This window comes from Drosophila kikkawai, chromosome X, assembly GCF_030179895.1.
Source record: "Drosophila kikkawai strain 14028-0561.14 chromosome X, DkikHiC1v2, whole genome shotgun sequence".
In the NCBI taxonomy this organism is placed as follows: domain Eukaryota; kingdom Metazoa; phylum Arthropoda; class Insecta; order Diptera; family Drosophilidae; genus Drosophila; species Drosophila kikkawai.
The window spans coordinates 25,539,401-25,565,453 of NC_091733.1; the positions used below are offsets into that span (position 1 = coordinate 25,539,401).

The window sequence follows — 26,053 nt, forward strand, 5'->3', positions numbered from 1 at the left end:
CCACAACTTCGATAGCGCCTAGCTGCATTCAACAGTTTTTTATCGGCTGCTTGCCACGAAATAAACAAATTCAGTTATTAAAATATTCTTAATTAGATATTCCTAAATAAATCTCAGTTACCAACGAGCATAGTTTCAATTATAGAAATTCCCTTTTTCATATATACAAATTTTTCTTGCACAGCTAGCAACTTTCACTGAACATTTCCTGCCACTTGGCTTGGCATTTCCATACAAATGAATTTATAAACACCAAATGAACGTCCCAAATTCCGTGTGCTTTCAATTGAAAGTAATTAGTAAATAAAATAACTCAATTTCTCCTCGGGGGCTTCCCTCAATCGATGGGTGATTGGCTGTTATCGGAGGGATCCAACTATTATCGATAATGAGCTCGTTGTTGGTCCATCGCTAACTGGTGTTTTGGACAAAAAAAAACAAGAAAATACAAGAAAATAAAAGAGAAATAACGCGAATTTCGTTGGTATATTAATCCGTAATTGATGCTTCCCGAGCTGGGGAGTCTTAATGTCTGCGCTAGCGCCGCCCGTACACCCAATGAAGGACGCGCTCCAGCCGGACAACTACAATGGAACGTCGAACGAGGAGGAGTCGTCGTCGTCGTCGTCGCCCGCGCTCCACGCGTTCTGCGTTCTCCGGAACAACAATGGCAATAATAACAATAATGGCATTGTCAACCATCGCACGGCGTTCAGCGAGACGACCAGTGGCATTGGCAGCATAAGCGGTGGCACCAGCACCAGCGATTCCCATTCCCTGTGGACCACTAGTTGCAGCTTCACCAATAGCAATTGCAGCAAGCCCCATGAGATGGCCCAGGCCCTGGCCCACACGATGGCCCTGCGTGGCCACGAGAACCTACATCTTGGCCTGCAAATGAAGGGTTGCAATCGCAAAGGTGGCTACCAAAACAAAGGTGAGTCGCGCGGTTAGGTTTAACCTTGACCTTAACCTCTTAATGGCTGGTTTTGTGCCTTTAGGTGATCCATCAGCATCCAGCAATGGCGATGAACTGCGTCTCTCGAAGATCATCCGTCGGCTGTCCAATGAAACCAATCCTGCGGTGGCCTTGGAGCTGTGCAGCAAACTGGATCAGGCAGTGCGCACGCCCCTCAATATGGGTTACATGTCGTGCTCCTTTGTCTGGATCTTGGAGAGCATGCTGATCCTGTTCAAGCAATGCCCGGTGCCAGTGCTGGAGGAGTGCAGCAAGATCCTGGGAGTGATTGGTTACCTCAACAGGAAGTCGTATCCCATCTACGAGGAGTTCATAGTGAAGAACTACAGGAGCGGCAAGCGGATGCAAAAGTATTTGATTCTGGCTTTGCGATCCACACTCAGGTACACTCCCCTAGATATATTCCACCCTAATCCTTCAATCCATCCTGGTTTCCTTCTCTTTCCAGCTGCGACACCAAGTGCGAGCTGCATCCCTACTCCGACAAGATTATGCTGCTGCTCAAGGACTTTCTGGAGACGGCTGAGAATGCCGAAATCTTTATGGTGATCAGCAATACTTTGGTCCTGTTCTCGGCCAGCTACCGCGAGGCCTTCGAGTGCCATTTCACGGATGTGGTGGACATCATCATTGGCTGGCAACTGGAGGTTACCACGGGTCAGCCCGCCCAGCTGAAGGCGCACTGTGCCCAGGTGCTGGAGCAATTGACTCCATACTTTAGCAAGCAGATTGACTTTAGCTATGGTTTGTTGGCCCAGTTCGTGGAGGACATTACGGCGCTGGACTTTGAGGAGTGCGAGGCAGCGGTGGGACGCATGGGCGCCTTTGTGGGTGCCTTTAATACCCTGTTGAAGTGCATGGCCCGCATGCAAATGTTCGAGGGCATCCCAACCTGCGAGTCCATTGTCCAGCTGGCGGTGGATCATCTGGTTAGGATACAGCCCAGAATCCTGCTAACCACGGACGCGGCTTTGGTCAGTGTGAATGAATTGCTGTGCATTTGCCTGATGAATGGATTTGGTGGCCTGGAGGCGGGCACCGTAGAGGAGCTGCTCTTGCGGCAATTTGAGGAGGTGCATCTGCTGAGTGACATCCAGAGGCAGAGCCTTCTTTATTTGCTGCTTTGCACTGTGAGAAGGCTACGTGCCCGCCTGCCCAAGACTTTGGTTTCATTGATATTCCAATCTTGTCCTTATTTGGCGGCCTTGAAAAGGGAGACGCCGGGCGGCAAGGGCTATAGGCTGCTCCTGCGCACCTGCCAGGAGACCCTGCTCATCAGGAATGTCCCGCTGCTGCAGCAGGCCTACAAGCATCTGGTGGCGGATGTGGACGAGTGTGTTGGGGAGCTGCAAAGGAGCAGCAGCAGCATGCCCTGCAGCAGGGCCAGCGAGGAGGCGGGTCTCTTGATGGTCTTCCACCTGGCCGCCTTGGCTGCCTTGGCCAAGCAAACCTCCTCGATAATTGGAATGTACGCCTGTCAGCCCTCGATTTTGGAGCTACTCCTCACCAATTGCCGGGCCCAGGACATGGCCATATGGAGCCGGTATCCAGCCACCCATCAGGCTGTGTTGAGCCTCCTGGTGGTTCACTGCCAGGCCAATCACAATTTCCGCTCAAACTCCAGCCTTTTGAGGGATCAACAGGATCTTCACAGCGAGAATACCTCGCCCACGGCCCACAGCTTTGCCAGCATTCTGCGCTTCCTGGACAACATACTCAAGGAGGCCAGCCAATTGGCACCCAATAATCTACGCATCCTGCTGCAGTGGACCCAGTTAATCCTCACAGAATGCCGGGAGAAGGCTCGTCTGTTGATGGAACAGCCGCACTTTCAAGGCATCTGCCGGAACATTGCCTGCCAAGCGGCCAAATGGACACCCTTGGAGAGTGGCGCCTGCATGCAGAGTGTCCTGGAGTATGGACCACATCAACATCCAACCGAGTTGCTTGTCCTGTACAGGGATACTGCCCTCCAGCAGCTGCAGGTCTTGGCCCACACCGGGCACCATGGCCTGTTTGCCCAGATCTATGCCCAGCTGCCGCTGCATGTGACCCTGCCGGGCTGCGGCGTCTACTCCCTGCCGGGCATGACCAGTCGCCGGCTGTGCGTGTGGCAGCAAAGGATGAGCCAGTGCAGCGCCGTAAGAGATACGGTCTTTCGGGATTTTGTAGAGCGTCTGCAGCAGCCGGAACAGCAGCCACTAACCAGCAATAGCCATGGCATCCGGGATCTCTTTGTGCGCAGCTGCCAGGTGGCACCGCAGGATGAGCGACAGGATAAGCTGTCGCAGTGCACACGTCGCTGCCAGCGTCTGGCCACCGCCTGGCTCCAGTTCGAGGCGGCTCGATATTGTGTGGATCAGCGGCTGAGGACAACGCTGGGCAAGCCGCAGGACACATTCCTGGGCTTTGAGGCCATCATAATGAGGCATGCCCGCCTCCTGAGCGGCTGTGCCAAGGAAACGGAGCGTTCGGCTCTGGACAATCTGTCGCTGGAGGAGCTCTCCCACATGCAGGCCAATCTGGGCATGCTGCTGGGTTTCCTGGATGCCCTGGAGAAGCTGATTTACAATGCCGCCGAGGGTAGTGCCTTTGCCTTGCGTCCGCCGGAGAAACCAGTGGCGGCCTTCTTTCGCTTGAACAATCCCACCTGTCAGTCGTGGTTCAATAGGATACGCATAGGCGTGGTGATCATAGCCATGCATGTCCAGCAGCCGGAGTTGGTTATACGCTATGCCCAGGTGAGGATTATCTCAGGGAGATCTTGTGTGGGGATTCCCCTGAATGAAGATTTCTCTTTCTTTTTTCACAGCAAATCCTGCTCACCCAGAAGCCGCCGGATGCCACCTTTGGCCAGGCTATTGTGTACCTGGCCTGGGCCTGGGTCAGCTGCCGGGAGGCAGACTCCCTAAGAGGACTCTACATTTGGGCGAGGTCCAAGAGCGGAGGCAACAAGTCCTTCCAGTGGCTTCAACAGGCGGCTGATCAGGCGGCAGGCAAAACCGAATCCGCTTTGGCCGGCTATCGTAGCCTCTTGAATGATGGTGAAACTGGTGAATTGGAGCCTTTAACCCGACAATTTCTACTGGCCCAGATCATGCAATGCCTCCAGGACACCGGCCAGTGGTCACAGCTGGTGGAATTGAAGCAGCAACGAAGCGAGGACTGCGAACTGAATCCCTTCCTGCAGCGCAGCAATGTGGAGGTGAGTGCTTTGGAACGACTACTAGCCCGTGGAGAGGCGGCTTCCAGCTCCGAGGAGCTGGGTGGGGCCTTGCAGCAGCTTAGCCTGTGGCCCAATAGCTGGGAGGAGACGACTTCTCCGGGCCATGCCAGCTTCTCAACGGTCCAGGTCCATCAGCGCACCGAGGATCTGGTGCAGCACAAGCTCTTGGAGTGGCAATGCCTGCCTGGCAATGTCTTGAGCCTTTTGGACACCCAATGGCGTGACAGTCTCCTGAATCCCAGCTGCAATCAGCGACCCTGCCAGGAGCTTACATTACTTAGACACATTGCCCAGGCGGTGGGCGGCAACCAAGAGCTATGCCTGCTGCCGCTGGAGGGGATGAGGAGTGAAAGATTGCCTTCACGACCTGGTCCGAGCGTGTGCAGTGCCATTTTGATGCGTTGCCTGGCCTGGACGCAGCTCCTCCGCCAGCATTGTGCTCAGGGAAGCTGGGAGACCTTGTGCTTGGATGCTGCCGCCGCTGCCCGGGAGGAGGGCAACCTACAGTTGTCGCAGTCTCTGCTGAGACAGTTCTTTGGACAGCCGCTGGAGGATATAGCCGCGGAGTTGGCCTCTCTGCCACCCTTAGAGGATGCCGAACTGAAACGAGGTTACATAGAGCTGGTCAAGTGCCTGCATCTTCAACAGCAGCAAATATTACCCTGCGGAGAGCTGCCCAGTTCCCTGGATATTTGCGCCTCCCTTTGCCTGAATCTCCAGCAAAGTGGCCAGGGAGCCGCCGCCGATCTTCTGCTGCATCTCTCCGATTGGATAGCCGCCAGGAGCTGCAGTGGTTTGGTTACCCAACAATCGCCTGTGCTTGCCCAGCTTTTGGAGGAGCTACCCGAGTGCCCTTTGACCTGCAATGCGGGCCAACCTCTGGCCATTCCCCAGGCCGAGAGCCTGGTGGCCCGCCTCGTCCATGCCAGCCTCAGGCAGCGGCCCAATGGCGAGGAGGCCCTGATAGCCTATGGCAACTGGTGCTATCGCTGGGGCAAAAAGATCGTGGACAGCGGCACTGTGCTCACCCAGTCGCATGTGGCGGCCATCAGTCAGGCCCTGGACTTGCCTCAGCCCCTGGATAGCGAGGGTCTGAATGAACTCCTGCAGGCTTTGAGCATGGAACAGCCGCCGGCCAAATGCGTGGAAGTGTGCCCCGAGGCGGCACGGGCTAGAGATGATGAGGCGGCCAAGGCTTGCCTAAGGAGACTGCCTTTGCTGGCGGAGAGTCCACCGGAAATGCTGGACGAGGTGCTCAAAATCTGGCGCAGAGCCATAGCCAATACCTATGATTACTACAGGGATGCAGCCCGCTGTTACTTCCAGTATCTCCAGGTCAAGTCGGTGGGTCAGGGTTCGGGTGGTCAGGGTGTTCCATTAGAGGGACGCTTTCAGGTGGATGACAGCAATCTGGTGACCACCACTTTGCGCCTGCTCCGGCTGATTGTCAAGCATGCCAGTGGTCTGCAGGAGGTCCTCGAACAGGGTCTTAGCAACACACCCATTGCCCCCTGGAAGGTGATTATCCCCCAGCTGTTCAGTCGCCTCAATCACCATGAACCCTATGTGAGGAAGAGCGTTTGTGCTTTGCTGTGCCGCCTGGCCGAGAGTCGCCCCCAGTTGGTCATCTTTCCAGCTGTGGTGGGAGCCAACAGAGAGCAGCAGGGGGGTGGTGATGTCAAGGCAGCAGCTGGGAGCTGTGTCCCAGAACAACCCTCCACTGAGGATGCCTGCTGCTATGGTTATCTGCTGAATGCATTGTCCAAGCAGGCGCCGGAGGCAGTGCAGCATGTCCAGCTGATGGTCAAGGAGCTGAGACGAGTGTGTCTTCTATGGGATGAGTACTGGATTCACTCGCTGGCCAACATTTACAACACCTATGTGAGCCGGGTGAGCGCTTTGGCCACTGAATTCCGTGCGGATGACCACGAGGGCAAGAACAATCGCTTTAATGTCTGGCGACCACAGCTTCTGGCTGATTTGGAGGCTCTGGCTGCACTCACCGCCCGTCCGCCGGAGACCAGCTACGAGCGTAGCTTTCGCAAGCGTTTCGATGCACCCATTAAGGCCACCCTGGAGGCCTTGAGGATGCGCCGGTATCCCGAGGCCTGGGACAAGCTGAAGCAGCTGTATCACATCCTCCAAGCCAACATGATACGCGGCACGGGGAGCACCCTCAAAATGCAGAGCCTGAGTCCGGTTCTGTGCGGTCTGGGACGCATGAGGATCTGCATGCCCGGCCTGGATGCCCACGATGAGGATGAAAAGGTGTTTATCGAGAGCGTGGAGGGCACTGTGTGTGTCCTGCCCACCAAAACGAAACCCAAAAAGGTGGCTTTTTATGGGAGCAATGGTCAGCGGTATACGTTCCTGTTCAAGGGCATGGAGGATCTCCATTTGGACGAGCGCATCATGCAGTTTCTGTCCATTTCGAATGCCATTATGGCCTGCAGGAGTGATGCCCCCGGCAATGGTTGCTATCGTGCCCATCACTACTCGGTGATACCGCTGGGCCCGCAGTCGGGTTTGATTAGCTGGGTGGATGGAGTGACTCCCCTGTTTGCTTTGTACAAAAAGTGGCAACAGCGACAGCCGCCGCAGGCATCGGGTAAAACAGGACCAGGAGCAGGAGCTGGGGCGGCAGCAGGAGGAGCCAATGCCACGCGTCGCTTTACGGACTTGTATTACAGCAAATTATCGCCGCTGCTGGCCAAGCATAATCTCCACGTGAGTGATCCACGAAGGCAGTGGCCCATCGCGGCCTTGAGGCAGGTCCTGGCGGAGTTGTCGCAGGAAACGCCGGGAGATCTGCTGGCCCGGGAGCTGTGGTGCCAGGCGGGTAATGCCGCCGAGTGGCGGCAATCGGTGCGTCGCTATGCCCGCTGCATGAGCGTCATGTCCATGATTGGCTATGTCATTGGCCTGGGCGATCGGCACTTGGACAATGTCTTGATCAACCTGGGTAGCGGCAACATTGTCCACATTGACTACAATGTCTGCTTCGAGAAGGGACGCACGCTGAGGATACCGGAGAAGGTGCCCTTCCGTCTTACCCAGAATCTAGTGCATGCCCTGGGCATAACAGGGATTGAGGTGAGTCCTTGAATTAATTATAGTTTTAATTTTCATTTAAAAATGTTTGTTTTTAACGATTTAACCTAAACCCCCCCTTAAAAAACAGGTTTTTTGGTTTTTTTTTTCGATGGAACAGAGGTTTCTCTTTCATTTTGTGATCTCCTTGATCTCCATTTTTAATTCCAACTTCATCATCTCCTGCTTCATCTCCTGCTTCACCTCCTGATTCACCTCCTCTTTGATCTCCTTCTTGTTGATCTCCTCTTTGACCTCCCTCTTGACCTCCTGCTGCTGCTGCTGATACCCCATGGAGGAGTTAGTGCCCTCCATGCGCTGCTTACTCTCACCAGGCAGCTGATCCTCGCACTGCCTGGCCGTCCGACAGCACAGCGTCTGGGCAAAGGCTCGCCGGAAACCCGAGTTCTTCCACGAGTAAATAATGGGATTCAGGGCTGAATTGGCCATGGCCAGGGAGAAGGTAACCTTGTAGATCATCGAACTGCTCCGGCACATGCTAAACAACTGGGCAATGGCCACACAAAAGTAGGGCAGCCAGCAAATGGTAAAGCAGCCCATGATAAAGACCACTATCTGGACACTCTTCCAGTCCGGATGGAGTATCAGACTCCGCATGGTGGTGGCCTCATCCGTATTGTAAACCACCGACTGACGGAGTCTCTGGGCCTGCCGGGTGGCCTCCCTCATGATTCGCCAGTAAACGAGAAGCATGCAAATCCAAATGATGACAAATCCAGGGGTAATTACCCCAGCTATATAACCAGGTGCCAGGACCTCATCAAATTCACAGGCCTGGGCATCGGGCCAGCGATTCCAAAATACCGGAAGTAGAGCCACCAAGGCGCCCAGTGACCAGTTGCAAATGATGATGCTGTAGGCCACTCGCCTGGTCATGTATCTGGTGAAGAAAGAAAGATTAAAAGAGCCACCAATTAAGATTAAGATTAAGCCTTCGCCTTACCTCCTGTAATGCAAAGCATAAACCACTGCTATATAACGATCCACAGCTATGGAGATGAGCGTCAGCATGGACACACAGCAGGCGCAGATTAGTAAGAAAAATCTCAGTAAACAAGGAGCTCGCATGGCGCCAATACCATCGCCGCCAGAGCCCATGTAGAAGACCAGGTGATAGGGCAAAGCCAGACCCACACAAAAGTCGGAAACAGCCAGGGAGAGAATAAACAGGTTGGAGATGACCGAGCGCAGATGTCGGCAGGTTCTAACCGCCACTATGGTTAGGATATTTCCACCGAGGATCAAGGCAAACAGCAGAGCATTGATCACCAGCCAGAGGATGTGACCGGGCGTGAAGCTATATGCAGGAGTTGTCTGTGACGGCATCATGACCAGCGTTGATTCCGAGTCATTTTCCCCACGTAATCCCTCCAGCATCGGCGGGTAATCCCATGACGATGATGATGATGATGATGATGAGGAGGCCATGACTCCGCTGCTGCTGGTTTAACGAAGCGAACGCGAGGCCAGTGGGCAAACGTCTGCCGGCTGGCTGGCCAGGACTTCGGGTTCTCTACACTCGGTTTTTTTTTTGTCGGTTTCGTGGGCGTCGTTTGTTTACGTTTCACCCGCTGGTAACTGATACCACTGGGTTAAAGCTAGAGCCAGCGTGAGAACCACAATCCCGTTGATAAGATTCGCTATCCATTCCGGCCACTTCACCCACTGGAGTGATGGTCTCCCAGGCCGCGACAGAATGCACACAGATCGCTGGGGGTTTTCGACAGATTAGCCCCCCAAAAATAGATTGATAAAGCACCAAAAAAAAAAAAAAAAGAGAAAAAATAAAAAAATAAAACTATGATATACAAAACACTTTCGGTTGCCACAAACATTGGTTGCATGGGATCCATTGGATACATCTCCCTAGCATAGAGTATGGAAATTTCCAGTGACTAATGATTGCTATATATACATCAGGTTTTGGGGAACTAACTTCTTCTAAATAAGATATATAGATCCTTAAAAAGAGTCTAGGAAGAGCAGGTTAAGATCAGTTTTTGAGTTATTGTAATCTTTAGTCTTTTAACTAGAGAAATCCCTGAAAAGACCTTGAAGTTACTTTAATTTTTACTTTTTTAAATTGAAAAATCTTTAATACTATTAATAATATAATAATAATTATTGATAATAGTAAAAATATAAGATTATTAATGTGATCCTTTAATTCTAGTCTTAGATTCTAGTCTCAGGAGTTCCTCGAAAGATCCTACCTTTCAATCGCTTTTACCCTTTATACTTTTCCTTTAACTTAGCAAGAAGAGCACCTGTTGCAGCTACTATAGCTACTATATCATCTCATATCATATCCTTATGTATCCTGAAAAAAGGGTAGGGAGTGCAGGGAATAACAAGACCTAGGAGTTACTTTAACTTTTGGTCTTTTAATTGGTGAAATCTTGAGTTTACCTTTGAGTTTACTCTTAACTTTTACTTCATTAACTCGAGATATCTGTGATTATATTATGTATTTTCCTTAAATAATAGTTGAAGATTATAAAACCTGGAGATCCTAGAATTTGCAAACTTTTCAATCACTTTAAGGCTTGTTTATATTTCCGTAAATATTTCCTTAAATACTATTTATGATCTCATATACTTCTCCTTCTAGAAGTATTCTAATAGTACTCATAAAGAATAGTCTCAAGAGATCCTTAAAGAATCCTGCAGTTCGCTAACCTTGTCTAACCCTTTACTGTTATTTCTTTTCCTGTAACTTAGAGGTAAGATTTCTCCTGGTCGTGGCTTAGTACAGAAACCCAGGAACCTCTGGGGAGAAAGCATTCAACCAGCAAGGACCAGATACCATTGGGATACCATAGGACAGTCTTTCGATACCCTTTTCAATACCCTTTTGGTTTACCCTGGTAAATCAGACAATGGCCCTCTTATCACATAAATTACGGGCCAATCTGCAATTGTAAACAGCGATTAGCTTTGATGCCGTGGCCAGCAGTCGAGGTCGTGTATGTAGAACATGGTTATGGTTCGGTTTGTTGGCTGGTCCCGTTTCTCGTTCTGCCATAAAATCAGCATTGCTAATACTATATCCAATCGTATCCATATCGTTGGATATCTGTGCGTGTGCTTTGCAACAGATGGAAATGGTTCCGCCAAAAAGCCGTCACATTTGTTTTCCATTTATGATGGACAACCCTATTTGCCCCCATGCCCCATTTATGGGCGTGTGAATAAAGCATATACATACATATATAAAGTGGGGGGGATGAGGTTGAGATCAAGTGGATCTTGAACTTCTATAGCTTACTCTCTAAGTGGAAGAGCACTTGTAATCTATTTTAATTTTTGTAATCTAATTTAAATAATTATCTTAATTATTTATTTTTTAATACATATCAAAGTTGAAAAAACCCATAACTCAGTCAAAAAAGCATCAAATTCATTGCGGTAAGCTTTTCTATGCTAGTTTTTGAAAGCTTAACAAATCTGTATACCAAATTTAAAATTTTAAGAAATTGAAATTTTGGTTAATTTTTTGAGAATTTTAATGATGTAACCCAAATTTCGCAAAAATGGCTCAAAATTTGATTTCCTCCAAACATGGCTTAAACGATTCGTATTTTAATGCTGATCAAGAATATATATGGTTTATGGGGTCGGAAATTATTCCTTCACCTAGAAAAATATTATTTTGTATTATAAAATCTGATTTTTTATATTAAAAAATATGATAACTCTGCCAAAAATGCAAATAATTTTAAATCGAAAAACTGTTCTGTGTTAGTTTTTATGAGGTTAACAAATCTGCATACTTAGTTAGAAAAAACAATTTTGGTCAGTTTTTGCGAATTTTAATGATGTAACCCCTTATCAAATTTCGAAAAAATGGCTCAAAATTAGTTTTCCTCCGGACTTGGCTTAAACGAATCGCCTGTTAATGCTGATCAAGAATATATATGGTTTATAGGGTCGGAAATGACTCCTTCACTTAAAAAATATTATGTTGTATTATAAAATCTGATTTTTTATATTAAAAAAACTTCTTGATTTTTTAAATAAATTTTCAAATTTAAAAATACCATAACTCGGGCAAAAGGGCATTAATTTTAAATCAGAAAACTGTTCTGTGCAAGATTTTTTACAGTTAAAAAATCTGCATACTCAATTTAAAATTTTTGAAAATTAAAATTTTGAAAAAAATTTAAAAATTTAAATTTTTTCGGGACATGTCTAGAAAGACGCGCCTGTTGATGCTGATCAAGAATATATATGGTTTATGGAGTCGGAAATGACTCCTTCACTAGGTTGCAAGATTTTGACTGAAATCAGAATCTAATTTTTTATATTACAAAAATTTTGAAAAAATTGTAAATACTTTTATTTCTTCCACTTGTTCATTCTGTAAAATGAACACCACTTTCCACAATTCCCATCATCAATAATCCATTTTTTCCAGGGCTCCTTCCGCCTAGGCTGCGAATACGTCCTTAAGGTAATGCGCAAGGAGCGCGAGACCCTTCTAACCCTGCTGGAGGCCTTCGTCTACGATCCCTTGGTGGACTGGACCAACGATGATGCCCAGGCCCTACGTCGATCCCTAGGAGCCAAGCATCAGGCAGCTGGAGGAGGAGCACCTAGCGCAGTCACCAACACAACAGGTGGTGAGCTCAAGGGCTACAAGAAGGACAAGAGCAAGGGCAAGGCCCACGACTGGGATGTCAAGCGGCAGCACTTTTTGGCCAAGATGACACTCCTGCAGAAGTACTGGGCGGGCAATAAGTAAGTAAAGAGTTTGCCACTATTTTCTTCATTTCATTTGATTCTTTCCAGATTGGAGATGCTAATGCAGCTGCAGGAAATGGACCAGGAGGTGGGCAATATGCAGGAAGTGCAAACCCAACGCCTGGCGGCCGAACAAGAACTGGTGGAGCTCAACCAGCGCAGCGCTTTAATTGCCGAAATCAAATCTTTGGGTACGGCCATCGAAAGTCATAGCTTCAATACGGCCTCCCTGCGTCATGCCGTGCGTCGTGGCCACTCGGAGGCACTGGCCAAGCTCAGTGCCGAACGGCAGTCGGACTTTGTCCAGGTGCAGTGCCTCCTCAGCAGCTATGGCCAATGCCTGCAGCCATATCACCTGGCCGAGTTGCATTCACAGCTTATGCAGCTGCAAATGGAGATGGATAGGGGAGGCACTAAGGCCACCTTGCCGGAGGTGCTCAAGCTTTCGGGTTACGAGGGAATGCGTGGTCAGTTGGAGGAGCTAATGACCCGCCTGGATCAGACAGCTCTCCAGACATCCGAGCATTTGCAGCAGTATGCGGCAGTGATGAACTTCTTCCCAGAGCAAAGCCATCGCCAGAATCTATTTGTGCGCTTCCACGATAGCTATGGGGCCTACATCCAAAACAGAGGAGGAACCACCAGTCAACCAAATTCAACTTCCAGCTCCATCATTTGCACCGCCGATGTAGTGGGTGTGGCCGAGGCCTTGGAAACCGCCTGGCTGCATCACAACCGCCAGCTGCAGGAGGCCACGCAAGGTTATGCCGCCAAACAGGGTCCAACTACTCCGGCATTGCTTTCAGCCATAGGTCAAAGTGGCTGCAGTCTGCTCCTGCTCAAGGCCAGCCTGGTGCGTACTTTAGATCGAGCAGGTTTAGCCTTTGGAGCCTATGAACAGGCCGCCTTGGCTGCCGAGAATGAGGAGTTACTGCAGCATCAGCTGCACTTTATCCATCTGGTGCGTTCCATGTGCCAGGGTGTGCTGGTGGCCATGCAAGATGATTTGTATCTCGGGCAAATGGAGAGCCTGCTAACCGCCTTGTTGAATCTAAAGCAATTCTTTGAATACGAGCTACCAGGCAGTATCTATCGGCTGCTGTTGCTCCAGCCCAATCTGGGCCAGCTGAGTGCCATGTGCCATCTGAGTTCGGTTAGCCTGGGGCAGTTGTATTTCGAGGCCACCCTAGAGCGAGATCAGCCGGCAGAGGAGCTGCCAGCGGAGCGTCGCTTTATGTTAACCCTCCAGCCTGCCTTTGAGCAGTTTCAGTTGGCTTCCGCCGGGCTGAATGCGCTGATGCGGAGTGTTAAAATGTTGCTGGAGGATGGAAAGGATATGCAGATGCAGAAGCAGCTACTGGTGAGTATTTCCCAAACCCCCTAAAGATCATTATGCATAAGATTCTTGTTTTTGAAGGCCTTAAGCCTGTTCAAGAATCGCCTGGAGCTGGAGGACGAGCTGTTCTTTGGCCTAATCAGCGAAAGCCTGGAGACCAGTCGCACCTGCGATGTCCGGGAGATGGCACGCCCCATGCTGGGACTCATCCATAGCCTCCAATCGGATTGTTTGGCTGGCTTGTTGCCTCTGCTGGCCCGCAACTTCTACACTTCGATGGGTCCACAGTGTCAGCCCGCCGCGAATTGCAGTTCCCTGGGTGATGCCGCCCAAGCGGATCATCTCTGCGAGAGTTTATTCATTTCGCTTCAAGCGGATGGCAGCCTCCAGCAAAGCCAGGCAGAGTTGACGCTCCTCAATCAGCAAGTGGAGCTGCATACCCTGGCCGCCTCGGCCCAATATTGGGCCTATTCGGAGGCTTTGGGTCAGCAATTGCCTTGCGGCCATCACATTGTTAGCCGCCCCAAGCTGGCGTTGCTCATTGGCGAAAGCTGGCAGCAATTGGACAGAGATTTGGCTGCTTTGCAGCTACTCCAGGCGGGACTAGAGTCACAGCTTAGCCACCTGCAGACGCAGCGCAGCAACTGGAATCGAAATCATATTGATAGTTTCCTGCGAACCGAACAGGATCAGGCCCAGCAGGTGGCAGGACATGTGAGTGTACTACAACGGCTAGCAGAAGCCGCTGGAGCTGTGTCCCGGCTAGAGCAGCAGCAGCAGCAGCCACAGCAACAGCTGCTGTTGGTGGAACACTTGGAGAATTGGCTGGCTGCCCATGGCCAGTGGCAGACCAGCTGCTCTCGGATCAGTCCGGTGGAGCAGGGCATTGTGGAACTACTGGATCCCGAGGGTGCCATCGATTCGTATTGGCTGGAGAATGTTCAGGGGCTGCTCGAGGAGCAGACATGCAAATTACAGCGCGAAATGGCGGCCTTGGAGTGTGAACAGCAGGGCAAGCATCGATTCCTCTGCACTTTGGTCAAGGAAACTCAGGTAGGCAGAGGGGTTTCCCACTTCCTCTATCCCCGATCTCTCCTAATCTCTCTCCCAAAACAGCGTCTGCAGGAGAAGATGCCACGCTTTCATGTCCGCAGCCTCTGTGCCGAGGCCCAGGCTCAGGGTCAGGGCAAACTAGTCCCCACGGATCTTCAGCTGCTTTGTGGTCATCTCCGCGATTGCCAGCGCTTGTTGCAGTCCCTCTTTCAGCGGCTCATGGATCTGCGCAAGGATATGTGCGCCGAACGTCGTTGCCTGCATCCCGTTATGCTCCAGAGCTGGAGACAACAGCTGCAGCTCATCCAGGCCATGGCCGGCCAGGAGGTGAGCGAGTTCTTCAAGAGCCTGGAGGAGCAACTGCAGCGGGTGCAAGTGGGTGAGCCGGATGCCTACGAGACTTTCACCACGCAGGTTAAGGGTAAGTCAAGGCTGGTTACTAGAGAAGACCCAGAGAGATTACCATTATACCCGCTCCTCTCTATAGGTGCCTCTAATCTTCACGAGCAAAAACGCAATGCCTATGGCGTTTCCGTTTGGAAAAAGATCAGAATGAAGCTGGAGGGTCGCGATCCGGATGGCAATCAACGCAGCACTGTGGCCGAACAGGTGGACTATGCCATACGCGAGGCCATCAATCCGGATAACCTGGCTGTCCTTTACGAGGGCTGGACACCATGGGTCTAGGTCGGTCCAAACCAGATTGGCCGCTTTTCGGCGGCTTCTTTGACATCACATCAAAACAATTTCCGGGGGCAATTAGGATCTCCTTTTTGGTCGCGGTCTCGGTCTTGGTCTTGGTCTCAAAAAGGCTGGCTAACCTCCCGGTTACAAACAAGGCCTTGGCCTTGGCGGAACACTGGCGAGTGTGTGGCCGCCACCTCCTCCCAAACCAAGTGTAGTTGCTTAAGCGATAGACGACGACGGAAGACGGACAACGAAAATGATGACGAAACACAAAAGCCGCACTCCGGAGAGAGAGAGAGAGAGTAAGAGCGAGTGAGAGAATGCCCAGGATCTTTTATGATCCAACGGATATTCTAACCCGGAACCATGTCCAAAGATATATAGAGAACTGGACGTTTCATGGCGGCGGGTATCCCAGGTTTCAACATTGTTGTTGTGTCAGCAGGCTCCTCCAGGCTCAAGATTTTATCTTTTTTTCAGTTTCTTTTCCTTAGTTTCTTTTTTTTCGTTTTTTTTAAATGTAGTTTTTTGTTTTAAGCCAAAGTTGTTCCAACACCTACCTACCCTACCCTCTTTTTTTTTAGTTAAGCTCAAAAAACCCACAAAAAAAGAAAGAAAGAAGCAATGTTAACTGTAAGCCGATAATTGTGTTACCAAATTTCATCGTGTAGCAATATTAAATCTACCATTTACGTAGGTATATACATACGTATATATTTAACAGACTATACCCCCCTACCCCTTCCCCCCCTATATATATATGGACGCGATTCCAGGTCTCCAGTTTGGAGCTGGACAAAAAGCAGCAATGTTTTAAGCCAGTTCTGCTTCCTGTTCTCGTTTTTAGTTATTTGAAATGAATAAACGCAATGCTGAAATATATAAAAAATTGAAATTGTTTTACTGGGATTTTCAAGGGTTACTCGCTACATCTTACTCGTTACAGGTTGAAAAGATATAAAATATAAAGTAATCTATCGCCAGAGTTTACTCTCCAAATTGTACTATTTTTTTCTCTCGTTACTTGTTACTCTTCAAGCCATAATCGTCGTTTGTTTTTAGCAAAATAATAATAACAATAAACTACATTTGTGTGGTATATAGAATCACTCGTTTATTTTCTAAAGTTTTCATCTCGTTTCACTTGCATTTTACTCGTTACTCGTTACATTTTCGCCAACGTTATGCTAAAACGTCTGGTTTCTTATACTCTTTGCTCTATTCGCCGCTTTGGTTGGGTTATAAAAGTTTCAAATATTCTTCGATTAGAGTTACACCAATTTTTTTGCGACAAAATACAAAAAAAATCAAGAACAACAAATACAAAATAGAAATATAAAACAATGTAGAAAACTTTGTTGTCGCACTTTTCTTGGCTTTTATTTTTAGTTTCGAATTGAAATCAGTTGTTGTTGTTGTTGTGTGTGTGTGTATCCTTCGATCGCTCAATTAGGCAACGCTATAGTTATACAGTTACAATTTATCTCAATATATATATTTTTTTTATATATGTATATAACATACATATACAAGTCGTTATATATGCATGCATGCGTCGTGGTGTGTTTGTATAATCTGTACAGTACATTTTTCAAGTTATATATATTTTCATTTACAAAATATGTACCCCCGTTGCTAAGGAAACTTTTGTCGCTCTTATACATATTACATATCATAATCATCGATGAGCAAGGATAAAACAAAGGGAAATAGTATACATAAATGATGGTAAATATACAGGATACAGGATACAGTAGTTAATTATAATGATAACGACTATCAAATATGGCTTTAAATGGACCGGAGGAACTCCCGCTGTCCTGGACAGAGGGAGGATCGCGGTGCCGCCCATGAAGCTCCTTGCAACAGAATAAAAACCTATACCATTGGATTTTGCTGACCAGAACTTCTCACAAAAAAAACGAAGAATATTTAAAATATTTTCCTCCTTTTTTTTCATTTGTCAATTTTACAAACTTTTTTTCTTCTCTTTTGTTAAACAAAAAAACACAAACAAAATATGTTGATAACAAACATGGGGGTAGGGTGGGGGGTATTATAAAAAAAGAGGAATTACATTAATTTAAAACATATGCATAACTAGTTATTAACTAATTCATAAACACACTGGGGCACTGGGCATTGAATTGAGTGAGAGAGTGTGAGAAAACGTTGAAATATACACCGAAAGTTACTCGCTAGTCATTGAGCGAGCGAGTGCCAGCGTTTTTGTTGAACAACAGAAAAAAAAACCGTGGAAATACACACCGAATTTTACTCGCTACTCGTTCGTTCCAATTTGTTGTTTTTGCTTTGCTTTTTTTTTGGTTGCTTTGCCTTTTCGTTTTTTTGTTTCTAATTTAGCATAATTATTAATAGTATTTTTCTTTGTTATTGTTATTATTTTGTGTGTGTGTGTGGGGTGTTTGCTGTTTTGCCTTTTTGTTTTGTGTTTATATCCTAGATTTTAGTTTTTAGTCCTGTTCTTTTAAAATAATAAATACATATAATATACATATACAATTACAAATATAGTTACAATTACAATTACATCATTATCGATAGTACAAAATGTAAAATTTAACATCACATTGGTTGACATTCTTTTGTTGGTTGGTTGGTTTGCTTCGCTTTACACATTTCCCCAGCTTCTCTGCTCCTCCAGCTCTCCTCCCGTCGTCATCCCCTCCTTTACCTTCCTTTTTTTCAGGTTTGTAGTTTTTTGTAGTTTTGTTGTTGTTGTGGGTTGGTTGTATTCTTTTTTTTTTTTTTTGTTTTAATTTATTAATTGTATTTTATTTGTTTTTTGTTTTGTTGTGTTGCTGCCCGTTTGGCATTGTAAATGAATTTGGTTTTACTTGAATTTGTTGTGTTGTGTTGTGGATACGATCGGTAGGGTCGAAATATAATCGATGATTTTTCGATCTTATACTCTTTCTCTAGGCCTTTAGCCTCGCCATCTTTCATACTCTTTACTCTCTATCCTCGAATTCAACTCGTTTCTGCTGTGTTCTTCTAAACCAGCTGCGTCTGCGAAGGCGGATGCGACGGCGGCGGGTGTTTCTTAGCTGAAATTACAAGTTATTGCCTAAGTTATCGAATGATATCGATAGATATTGAAAGGAAAACCCTACAAATCATCGGTTTTTCGATTTAGAAATACCTACTTGCTAAACATTTTTTGTTCTGGGTCCGGTATAGCCCCCGCCCCCTACCGTTTCGTTTCGTTCCGTTCTCCCACACCCAACGGCCAGCTCCATTTTTTATTTCAATTTTCACTCCTCGCTCTTGCATAACGCACAACACAAACAAACGCGGCGGCGGCGGCGGCGAGCTCTGCAATTACAAAATGCAAATGCGCAAAAAACAAGAAAAAAAGTGGCATTAAAGTCAAGTATAATTCACAGCAGCTGGAACCATGATTAATCCAGCCATCAGCTCAGCACACATGCCAATTAGGAGACGCCTGGAGAGGCACTTACCTGGCGAGGATTACTAATCTCCAGGATGCTCAGGACAGGAGCGATTCACCTCAAACCAACGGTCGATGCATCTGGTGAATAAATAAAAAAATTGGTTATTTAATATAAATAAGAAGAATATAAAATAAAAGTAAAATATATAAATATATGTTATAAAAATAGAAAATATATAAATATAAAATATAAGAATTTAATAATATAAAAATAAAAAATAAATAAATAGAAAATATATAAATATAAAAAATACATAAAAATAAAACATATAAATATAAAATAACAAATAAAAAATATATAAATATAAAACATTTAAACATGAAATATAAAAATATATAAACATATATATAAAAATATAAATTATATAAATATAAAATATAAAAATAAAAAAAATCTATAAAAATTTATATATATAAAATATAAGAATTCAATAATAAAAAAATACAAAATAAATAAATATAAAATATATAAATATAAAAATATATAAAATTAATTAATAATTTTAATTTTAAAAAACCAAACTAAAACCTAAATCTGGTCTAAACACTCACCCCTTGTGATATATGCAGAGACATGGCAGCCGAGCAATAGTGTCCCCCGGACTCAGGTCATCCAGGCAGATGACGCACTCGCCCTTGGCGTCCGACAGTACATCCTCTGAAAATGTTAAAAAATAATAAATAAATAAATAAATAACAGAGGGAATCCGTGTCCCATTTGCGCTTACCGTTATATGAGAGTCGTGGTTTCGTTAGGCACATGACTAAATGGCATTCAATGTCGTCCGGCAACACAAACTTATTGCACACGGGGCACTTGATGCCTGCAATTATTCGGGGAATGCAACAAAGACGATAATGATAATGATGACGAGATGGCGGCGGTGGTGCCAGGTAAATACTACTCACCATTGAAGGACCAAATGTGCGATGGAAGCGAGGTGGCGGTGTAAACACGACCGATCCCATTGGCGGAGGTGGCGGAGGCGGCCAAAGCGATGCTTTCAGCGATATTGCCGCCAGTCATTGTTATGTCCTGCGGAGGAAATTTAGGGGAAAAATATAATTTAAATTGTTAGAAAAGTGGCTTAAATATAAAGATATTTTGCATATATTTTGTAGTTTTTTTTTAATGATTTTAAATTGATTTGATTAAATAAAATTATATTAAATTAATTAAATTAAATTTAAGATAAAAAAGATAAATTAATTAAATTAAATTTAATTTTCCTTTAATTTTTACAAAAATTCAACCTAAAATTAAAAAAATTTTAATTTATTCCCTTAATTTTTATCCAAAATAAAAATGTAAATTGTACTATTTTAATGATAAATTGCATTTAAATTAAATAATACATTAAACTAAATTTAATTTAAATGAATTCAGCAAAATGTAAAATATTTCTTTGCTTTCTGAACACACTTTTCAAGGTTAGGGAAACCCCTAGCTCCCTCTCTCAACCCTCTGGGAACTTCCTTCCCCTGGATCACCTTACTCACCCGTATGGAGTCCCCCAAAGTGCGTCGCTGCTGCATGTAGGTCTGTGTGGCGCTGCCATTGTTGTTCCCTGCCGTCGCTGACGCTGGGAAGCTGCCGCCAACGGTGCTGCCACCGTTGTTGGCATTCGCCGACACGGTCACCGAGACAGCGGCATGCGGATGATGCCCCCCATGGCTGTGCACGGCATGCGGACTGCTGCCGGAGGAGGTAAGCGAGCCCTGTTGCTGCTGTTGCGCCGCCTGCTGCTGCTGTTGGATATCTGGCACGGAGCTAAGGCTGCGCGCCCGTTGCCTATCTATGGACGTGGAGTTTTGGCTACTGTTGCTATTGTTGTGATACACCTGCAGGCCGGGCAATGTGCGCAGCAGATTGAATCCTTGCCCGGCATCTCCGCCGGTTGCCGAGGCATGAACAGCGTTGCTGCTGCGATTCTGGCCAACGGCATTGGGTGCTTGATCCGCTGCTCCCGTTGAGCTGCTAGAGAAGGTCCTGGAGCGTGGGCTCTGCTGGCCACTGGTCGCCGGTGTGCTCGCCTTCTGACCCATAGGAGCTGCTGGCGGAGCTGGCTCTCACAGTGGGGGGATCTGCTGGGCTGCTTGCTAGGATCTTTCTGTTGAGAGGAGCTTTCTCTGTGTTAATGCTGCTGCTGCTACTACTGCTGCTGCTGCACTTCCTTTGTGTGCTCTTGCTCCTGGCTGCCCCTTGCCTTGTTGCTTTTGCTCCTCTCTTTGTCTGCTCCTTCTTCGCGTGCAATCGTAACGATAGGGAGCAGACAACAATAGCCAGCCGTGTGTGTGTGATGTGCGGATGATAAATGCGGTCGGTTTGTCGCTCGGATGATAACTGTGCTGAGTGCTGAGGTCTTTCTGTGTGTGCGTGTGTGTTTGTGTGTGTTTGTTCTCTGCTGCCAAAGGAGGAGAAGGAGGGGGGGGCCAGTGTGTGTGTGTGCGGAGGGGGGGTGGTGGCCGGGTTCGGCTGCGGCTAAGGAGAAGGAGAAGGAGGGGGGGATAACGCAGGGGGTACGCTGCGGTGCGTAGTTCTTGATTGGTTTGTTATTGTTGCTGCTGCTGCTGTTGCTGTTGCTGCTTCTGCTTAATGCTGCTGTTCCTTTTTTTTTTAATATTAATTTCGATGCCCAAACTCCAATTCCAATTGTAATGCTAGCGCCTACTATTTGCCTCTCCGCCTCTCTCTCGCACTCTCTCTCTCTCCCTCTCTGTGTGTTTATTGTGCTGGCGCTCTGCACTCGCACAAAAATCTAAAGGTGTGACGACAACGAACAACGACGACGGAGACAACGGGTAACAACGGGACCGCCAACCAATCTGCCTTGATTACACACTCTCAATTTAAATGACCGTTTTCCCCTCTGCCGTGTGTGTTTTTCTCGTTTCGTTTTCGTTTCGTTTTTATGTGTACTAGGGATGCAAAAACATTCGATGTCACTATCAATAGTAGCGATGACAGCCGACCGATCGTATATCGCACTGGTCTATCGATTATCGGTTGGCCAAAACCAGCTGTGATGAGCCTGAGATATCGATACACAAACACAAACACACACACATGTAGGAGTAGTATTTTCGTGCATTATTTACAGTTACCAATCAGCGTGTGTAGTGTTGGAGCTGCAGCAGCCAACTGCGACGACGTCAGCAGCCGCGGGGGTGTAAACAGTATTGATATTTGTTGTTTTTGTTCGGCGCTATGAGCTGGTTCGAAAAGGCCAAAACCGTGCTGATCGAGGCCCTGGACATCCAGGACGATGATAGCAAGGCGGCAGCGGCGGCGGCGGCGGTCACAGACAAAGCGGACAAGACAGCAGGAGGAGCTGCATCTAGTGCCAGCGGTGGTGGGCAGCTTAAAGATAGTGAGGGAGCAGCAGGCACATCCTCCTCCAGTTCCTCGGTTCCTGCCACCCCCGCCGCCGGCGACACGCCCACATTCTTTGACAATCCGCATGCCAACGAAATGGTCACCATTCCGCCCAGGGCCAGCGACGCCGCCACCACATCCACATCGACACCGTACGCCAAGCGTCAGTCGGCCACCTCGGATTCAGTGGACCTGCTCTCCTCGCCCACATCCCCCGTAGAGGAGGTCTCTGCCTCTGTCTCGGCTTCGGTTTCCGCCTCCGTCTCCGCTGGCAACAAACGCCATTCGGAATCATCGCTGGAACTTATCACGGCCACCACGGCCAGTGAGCTGGAGATGGAAATGGAGCTGTCGCCGGACACGGAGCCCTCGCTGCCCGACAGCATTGTGATCATTGCCAGCAACGATACCTCGGATAATGCCGAGGGCGATGGCGAGGATGACGAGGAAGATGATGAGGATGAGGACGAGGGCACGCAGCTGGAACGGCACATGGAGGATCATCTTAATGGTGGGTATAGCTTAGAATATTACGAGAGGGAAAAGAGAGATATTTTAGTTGTAAATCATTATTAGAGAGCTTTGTTTTATGCATCAGTTTCTAAATATTCAGAAAAATCAACAAACTGGACATTGTTAGTCTCCTGTCCGCCATTCCCAAGTTATTTTATATGCTTTTAAGTTTGTTACCTTGTTCCCGGGATATCCACAAGTCAAGAAGTCTGGACAGACTCTTGGAGGAAGACTCTGTGGAGGGTGAGTAGGGAGATAGGGATCTTTAAAGGGTTTCAGGAAGCCAAGGAATCGGAAAACCTATCGAAAAATCTGGATAAAATATCGAATAAGTTATCAAAAGGAATTACATTTTTTTTAGAATACGGAAAGAAAGTTTTAATTATTTTATAAACTTAAAAAAAATGAATTTATAATTATATTATAATTTAAATTTATAATTTTTTTTCATTTATAATATAATATAATTTTAATTTATAATTAAAAGATTTAAATTTTTAAATATTAAAATAATAAAATATTTAAATATAAAAATATGAAAAAAATTAAAATATTAAAATATTAATATATTAAAATATTAAATTATTAAAATATGAAATAAATTAAAATATTGAAATAATAAAATATTGAAATATAAAAATATGAAAAAATTAAAATATTAAATATTTAAAATTTTAAAATATTTAATTATCAAAATATTAAAATAATTACAATTAAAAAAAAAATAATATAAAAATAATAAAAATAATTATAAAAATATCCCCTCTTTCCACCCCCACAGACTCCACCAAGACAATGAAGGCCTTGGTGTTCAGCGACACCCAGACAGCTGGCAATGTGACCGCCGGTGGCGCCGATTCCGATTCCACGCAGAGCTTCGAGGACATCCAAATGATGCAGCTAAGCCACAAGGGTGCCTCCAGTTCTGGCAAGTCCCCGGCCACGGGTGGCCCCAACTCCAACAAGCCAGAGATGATGGTGGACCAAAGCTATTCCTCCACATCCTCGGACATAGAGATCATCTCGAATCCGAACGGCGACTCCAGCACCAACAGCACCACGACGCGTACGAGTCCCCAAAAGTTCAAGGAGCTGGCAGCGGCGGGCAAGGCGGCAGCAGCAGCAGCAGCAGCGGCTACCTCCTCTGGCAGTGCTCTAAAGTCCAAGGGTCATCATCGCGAGCCCTCGGAGATCTCGCTGCTGTCGGAGGACTCGGAGCAATCGGAGCTGGACAAGCTGGTACATCGCATCAGCGAGCTGAACCAGGTGATTGAGGCACGTGAGCAGCGTCTGCTGCAGTCGGAGCGACAGAATGCCGAGCTTCTGGAGCTTAACCAAGAGCTGCGCGCCCGCATCGAGGCGGCTGCCAATAGTGCCAATAGCCCCGAGGCGGCCGATGACACTGTGCAGCGTCTGTCCGCCTTGGAGAAGAAATTCCAGGCCAGCATCCGAGAGCGCGATGCCCTGCGCATTCAAATCAAAAGCCTGCGCGATGAGCTCCAAAACAAGATACCCAAGGACGAGCTGATCGAATGCAACGAAATGATTGCCGGCCTCCAGTCGGAGGGGGAGAAGCTCTCCAAGGAGATACTCCAGCAATCGACGATCATCAAGAAGCTGCGGGCCAAGGAGAAAACCTCAGACACACTGCTGAAAAAGAATGGTGAGCAAATCTCCCAGCTGTCCAGTGAAGCGGAGCGCCTGAAGCGTTCCCTGGCCGCCAAGGAGGAGATGGAACGCACCCAAATCGAGGCCGTGTGCCGGATGACAGCCGAAAAAAGGCGTGCCGACGATGACTATGCCGAGGGACGTGGCCGCATCAAGGATTTGCAATCCCAACTGGCGGCCCTACAAATCAAATTCGATAGCCTCGAATCGGATATCCAGAAGCAGGCACGCCTCAAGCAAGAGCGTATGCGGGCCGAGCACGATGAGTATGTCCAACAGAACACGGATCTGCGGGAAAAGCTGCGTCTGGCCGAGCACAATCTGGTGCGCAGGGAACAACAGTTGCGCGAGGAGAATCGACAGCTAATACGACGCCTGGAAGCGGCCGAAATGCGGGCGGAAAGCTCTACCCAAGAGCTGAGTGCCATCACAAGTCCCCTCATACGGCAAATAGAGAATCTTCAGCGTACTTTGGATCAACGTTCAGCGGGCTGGAATCGTGAGGAGCAGCAGTTACTGCAGAAATTGGATGCTGCTGAGGTTCAATTGCGTTCTTTGACGCACTTGAATACAGTGCAGGAGGAGAAGTATGCCTTGCTAAGCACACGCTGCTCTCAGGTGGAGGAGAAGCTATCAAATGCCCAGCTGGAGGCCACAACGGGGCAAAGAGAGTTGCGTCAACAGGAGGCCAATGCTGCGGGCAAGGATAGTGATTTTAAAAAGTAAGTTTTACTGTTTTAAGTTTTATTTCTAGTTTTAAATTTCTTTTTTTTAGACAAATTATCTTGCTGGAGGAGAAGATCCAACAGCAGGCCAAGACCATAGCTGACCTAGAGCAGCTAACCAAGCAGCAACAGCAAGTGGCTAAGGCGGAGACTCACCTGAAACCCCAAAGCAGTTTGCTTACCATGGAAGCCGTTGAGTTGGCTGGAAGAATGGAGCAACAGCAGCAGCCAATGAAATCCCAAACAGGAGCAGCTGGTCGTTCCTCGCCGCCTTTAAGCCTGGTGGTGGATGATGAGGAAGAGGCTTGGCTAGCGGTAAGCGGAGATACTGTACTTTTACCTGGTAATTCATGTTGATTTCCCCATCAGGATGACCTTGATTGTGCTTCCAATTCGGGCCGCCAGCCCTCGGGGATTATTCAGGGTGTACATCTAAATTTTTTGGCCGGAAACACCACCACCTCCACGTTGGAGCATTTGCAGGCTTTGCTAAAGCAACGCGATGGTGAGCTAAATCATTTGCAATGGGAATTGTCACGCCTAAGAGCTGAACGTGATGTCCTGGATGGTGAAATATCCAATGTGACCTTTGAACTGGAGGCGGTAAGTGGTAGTTACTTCTACCTTTGAATCCCTCTAATCCTCTCTTCTCCAGTTAAAGGAAAAAGTCGTAGAGTTTGAGGAGATGCAAAGGGAGTATGTGGACCTGCAGCATCGCTATGATGCCTTGCTGCAAATGTATGGCGAGAAGGTGGAGCGCACCGATGAGCTGGAGCTTGATTTGACGGAACTAAAGGCCGCCTATAAGCTGCAAATTGATGAACTGCTGGCCGCACCGCCGCCAAATTTGAGACTTGTTCCAAAGCAAACATGATTGTCGCTGGAGCGCCGACGGTTGGTTGTTGCGCTGCCATGTCTGCGTCGGCGTGCAACATGGCCGACTGACTCGTAGCAGTGTGTTCTCTACCCTCCCCTCCATTCCCACAAAATATATCCCAATGTAAATGCGACTTAGTATAAATATCTATGATTTGCGACACTTTCTAGTTATTATTATTCGGACTATTCATAGATTGTGATAATTTATCTTAAACTTATGCATATATAAATATATATAAACGAAATACCAACCCGTAAATATATAAAGCTATGGTCTATGAC

General features: G+C 47.1%; 4 protein-coding genes across 7 annotated transcripts; 2 read left to right on the plus strand and 2 right to left on the minus strand.

Moving 5' to 3' along the window:
• The first annotated feature begins 169 nt into the window (after positions 1–169).
• nonC (serine/threonine-protein kinase Smg1) lies at positions 170–15,835 on the plus strand. The gene is made up of 9 exons (XM_017175005.3): positions 170–937; positions 1,002–1,362; positions 1,428–3,720; positions 3,792–7,298; positions 11,734–12,056; positions 12,108–13,419; positions 13,477–14,448; positions 14,512–14,869; positions 14,936–15,835. Exons 1-9 carry the CDS (start codon positions 529–531, stop codon positions 15,133–15,135), a joined length of 9,735 nt encoding a protein of 3,244 aa, XP_017030494.1. The 5' UTR covers positions 170–528; the 3' UTR covers positions 15,136–15,835.
• On the minus strand, positions 7,428–9,890 carry mAChR-C (muscarinic Acetylcholine Receptor, C-type). The gene is made up of 2 exons (XM_017175006.3): positions 8,260–9,890; positions 7,428–8,196 (listed from the first exon to the last, which is right to left on the minus strand). The coding sequence occupies exons 1-2, from the start codon at positions 8,742–8,744 to the stop codon at positions 7,428–7,430; spliced, it is 1,254 nt and encodes a 417-aa protein (XP_017030495.1). The 5' UTR covers positions 8,745–9,890.
• A 1,990-nt stretch (positions 15,836–17,825) lies between the features above and the next one.
• On the minus strand, positions 17,826–21,545 carry LOC108080347 (E3 ubiquitin-protein ligase znrf2). Of its 4 annotated transcripts, none has more exons than XR_011445689.1 (7): positions 20,111–21,544; positions 19,520–19,646; positions 19,339–19,434; positions 19,163–19,268; positions 18,618–18,688; positions 18,351–18,471; positions 17,826–18,203 (listed from the first exon to the last, which is right to left on the minus strand). XR_011445689.1 is itself a non-coding variant. In XM_070288684.1 (5 exons), exons 1-5 carry the CDS (start codon positions 20,654–20,656, stop codon positions 18,631–18,633), a joined length of 933 nt encoding a protein of 310 aa, XP_070144785.1. In that variant the 5' UTR covers positions 20,657–21,545; the 3' UTR covers positions 18,542–18,630. The 4 variants fall into 4 exon arrangements, 1 of the variants encoding a protein (XP_070144785.1); XR_011445687.1 differs by having other exon boundaries at positions 18,303–18,471; XR_011445688.1 differs by having other exon boundaries at positions 17,826–18,223; positions 18,303–18,471.
• Positions 21,546–21,648: 103 nt separating this feature from the next.
• On the plus strand, positions 21,649–26,042 carry Tmf (TATA element modulatory factor). Its single transcript, XM_017175044.3, has 5 exons — positions 21,649–22,497; positions 23,281–24,889; positions 24,943–25,207; positions 25,262–25,495; positions 25,548–26,042. The coding sequence occupies exons 1-5, from the start codon at positions 21,819–21,821 to the stop codon at positions 25,764–25,766; spliced, it is 3,006 nt and encodes a 1,001-aa protein (XP_017030533.1). The 5' UTR covers positions 21,649–21,818; the 3' UTR covers positions 25,767–26,042.
• The last annotated feature ends 11 nt before the right edge of the window (positions 26,043–26,053 follow it).